Source organism: Carex rostrata, chromosome 9, assembly GCF_964058835.1.
Source record: "Carex rostrata chromosome 9, lpCarRost1.2, whole genome shotgun sequence".
Taxonomy (NCBI): domain Eukaryota; kingdom Viridiplantae; phylum Streptophyta; class Magnoliopsida; order Poales; family Cyperaceae; genus Carex; species Carex rostrata.
Window position 1 is genome coordinate 11,996,140 of NC_135926.1, and position 3,646 is coordinate 11,999,785.

Here is a 3,646-nt window from a genome sequence, read left to right on the forward strand (position 1 = left end):
TTCGTCTGATTGAGATGGAGTAGACTCTATGCTTCGAGCTTTGACGATGTGCGTTCTCGGCTTTGCTCCACTTGGCTCGGCTCCCTCTCCTCTCCCTCATTTTCCTCTCTGTTTTAGGAGGTAGAGATGAGAGAGAAGAGGGTATTGCTATGTTAAGAGTGAAGTCTAAAAGGAATGGAATGGGCGGAATGAGGGATGAAGAGAAGAGGAGAGGGGGGGCTAGGGTTTGGATCGCTTGTTTTTAGTTGAGAGTGAAAGAAGTAATTTTTCACTGGAATCATAAAACAAATTTTTTTTTTGTATTAGTGTTTACTGTTTAGTGACTTTTTTTTTTTTCATTTTTTAATTGAACTGTATTAGTGAACACTCTTTATTCTGAAAACTCGTAAGACTAATTCAGACTTTATGCACGTAATATTGATCAATTTTCCTATTGAAATTGAATACTTCTCATAACATATATCTTTGTACACAACAAGAAAGAATATTTAGGCATAGTAAAAAGATTTATACACAACACCAACTATTTAGCTTATTATTTCTTTTGCTAGGCATAGAATAAATACATATCTAGACTAATACAGTTAGCTTAATTCAAACCCCAAGCCCCCCCACAAAAAAAAAAAAAAAAAATCTTACATGAGAAAAATGAAAAATGAAAAAAATAAAATAAAAAATAAATAAAAAGGAAACCCAGCCAATTTGTCCAAAGAAGAAGCCTATCTGTCCATATCTGAAGTTCAAACAGACATTTTAATTTCTCGGTTTTCTACCTTTCAAATTGGACAAGCCTGTTGTCAGCCAGCCTAGTTCTAAAAGCAGAGCTCTTATACTCTCTCCATGTGAATTCTCTGTACAGGCTTTGTTCTCCCTCCTCCATTAGCAAAGGAGATGGGACCAACTTCTGTCCCAGTGGAGGCCCACCAAAATATATCATTGACAATCTTGATCTTGCACTGTTAACCATCACCCTGTGCTTCACACTCCTGAATCTCCCATTTGTCAGAACCTATATAATTCATAAAAAACACAATCTTATTTTCAGAAGAGATTCAAATTTCATAAGTAGCACAAAATGTAACACTTCAAAGGGAAGCTATGTGTAAACATTGGGAAATTTCATGAATGTTTTAGCTACAGAACCAAAAACCTCTCCCCACAAAAAAAAAAAAAAAACCACTCCCAACAGAACTATGTATGATTCACACTGTACCAGCATCTGTTCTTTCTTTTCTCAAAAAAAAAAAAAAAATCTGTTCTTTTTTTTTTTTTGCCTTTTTGATGCAGATATTAGATATTGTTATACAGTTACCAAATATTCAGGCCCCACAACACAAGCCTCTTTATTTTTCAATAGTCTAGTTTATAGTTTGACCATATGGGTCCACCAGTAGGTGACATGTCACATACTTTTTTTTTTAATTTCTTTTTGGGATAAAGTAACAATATTCCATGTACAGTGCTAACAGTATTGTATCAGAGAATCCAGGTTGTGCTATTTTTGGAACTTAGATTCTGATCCCTTTCATTTCTAATGATGGGGTTTCCCAATTATTGCACTTGCACCATTTGTTATCTGGCCTTCTCAAATTTAGCCTCGTGTATCCATAAACCACCATACTTTTTTGTTGGTTGTACCACCAATTTTTGCTTTGGTAGGGTCTAGTTTTGCTACTGCAATTTTGTTTAGAGATCTGATACATAGATTTCAGACAGTTCATCTTGCAACTTTTTGTTGAGCTCTGTTTTTCAATTAGTTACCAGTCCCCATTTTGCTGGTACAACACAAAAATAGATCTTAATCAAAGTACTGGTAATCAAGAAAATCACTTGTACAAACCATCTCATTTTTATATATATACCCAAAATAAAAGTTAGTATTTTAAATTAGAATGCAAATAATTAATTACCTGGAGAGAATCTCCAACATTGACAAAGAAAGAGGTGTGATCAGAGGGAACTGATACCCAGCTTCCATCCTTGAGAGCAATCTCCAGGCCAGAAGTGTTATTAGATCGCAATATCGATATGAGTTGCGGGTCTGTATGCTCTCCAAACCCGGTAAGGCAGCGGTTGCTCAACCCTTGCATGTGGGGCCGTGGCGGGTAATGGTTGAACCTCAGAACAGAGTCGCTTTCTTCATCCATTACATATTTGCTGAATACTTCTTTTTCTTTGATATGTAAACCTTGTGCCATCAATTCCAAAATTTCAACTGATAATTCCATCACTGCCTTTATGTACTCATTCAAAATGGAACTGTAATAAAAGAAAATCTCATAATTAATAGAGACAAAACTAGCAAGCATGAAACATCAAGGTGAAATTATTTTACTTTTACATTATAGTAAAACAATCAAGGTTATGAAAAAGTTATGGAGAGTTAAAAAGTGATATTTGGCTGTACGTATAAAAAAAATAATAATGGACGTGAAATTTAGCTGTACGACATTGTACTTCACCAACTTTGTAACAACCTTTATATATATTGTTGTTTCAAAACATGGCACAGTTGCATAGTAAGATGGCAAAAATTGAAGAAAAAGTTTCTAGCTTTATGGAAGCACAACATTCGAATAACTAACTATGATGTGAAAAATGTGGTTGCTTATCTAAATAATATAATAAATAAAAAAAGCTTATCACACATGTGAAAGGACTTATCCAAGAATGCCACTGCACACACACACACACACACACACACACACATATATATAATATTACATATTTTCAAAAGGTACTTTGAATAACTCAGGACCTCCAAATGTGAAAGGCAAAAAATTCAACAGAGGTGCAAAAATGCCAATATTTTTAATAGAGAAAGCCTAAGAATTATGAGAAAATGGCAAAACAATAAGGTAAATTAAAGCAAGGTATATTGGTATATATGAATGAAGCAGAGGAGAGGAGGTAAGTTTTGCGGTTGTAATAATTCCAGAGATAACATGTATATAACTATTTATTGAGAGTTAAAATTTATGGTGGTTCTTACCAAAACTGGGTTGATTGAGACTTGGGGTTTGATGCGATCTCTAACAAGAGATACTCTACCCATCCCAAATCTCCATTGGAGCCTATTCTCTTGCTTCCATAGCTGAACGGGTTCAAGCCGTGAATTTCCTTCTCTAACTGAGGCAGAGCAAAGAATTTCATGGCCTCTGATTCCAGAGCAGACATGAGCTCCATGGAGATGCCATGGTTGATCACCTTGAAGAAGCCAAGATCTTGTGCTGCGGCCACGATCAGAGATTTTGAGTTGGGGTTAGAGAGATCAATCACTGGTATAAAAGAAGATGGGAGGGATTTTTGTATCACTGGGAGAGATATTTGTTCTAGCTCTTCTTTCGCTAGTACCACCATCTCTGTTTTGGAACAGATGAAACAGAGAAAGAGAGAGAAGGGAGAGAGAGGTGAAGGCTTGAAGGGTTTTAGAATAGAAAGGCCAAGGTGACACTTTGTTTATATAGAAGATCTAAAGTGGTGAGAGTACTGTGTTTTGTTGCAAAACAGTATAATAATGTTATTTAATTAGTTATTACTTATTAGTCATTCAACACTAGTAGTAGTACTACTGACTTTTGTTATATTTGCTTTAGTATAAAAAAAATTCTAGAAAAGAAACTGATAAAATTGATATTGATTTAAA

The 3,646-nt window shown here is 34.9% G+C and overlaps 1 protein-coding gene across 1 annotated transcript; it reads right to left on the minus strand.

The window, feature by feature from the left end:
- Positions 1 to 464: 464 nt before the first annotated feature.
- LOC144558988 (gibberellin 2-beta-dioxygenase 1-like) lies at positions 465 to 3,431 on the minus strand. Its single transcript, XM_078307873.1, has 3 exons — positions 2,993 to 3,431; positions 1,911 to 2,259; positions 465 to 1,009 (listed from the first exon to the last, which is right to left on the minus strand). Exons 1-3 carry the CDS (start codon positions 3,358 to 3,360, stop codon positions 770 to 772), a joined length of 957 nt encoding a protein of 318 aa, XP_078163999.1. The 5' UTR covers positions 3,361 to 3,431; the 3' UTR covers positions 465 to 769.
- Positions 3,432 to 3,646: the final 215 nt, after the last annotated feature.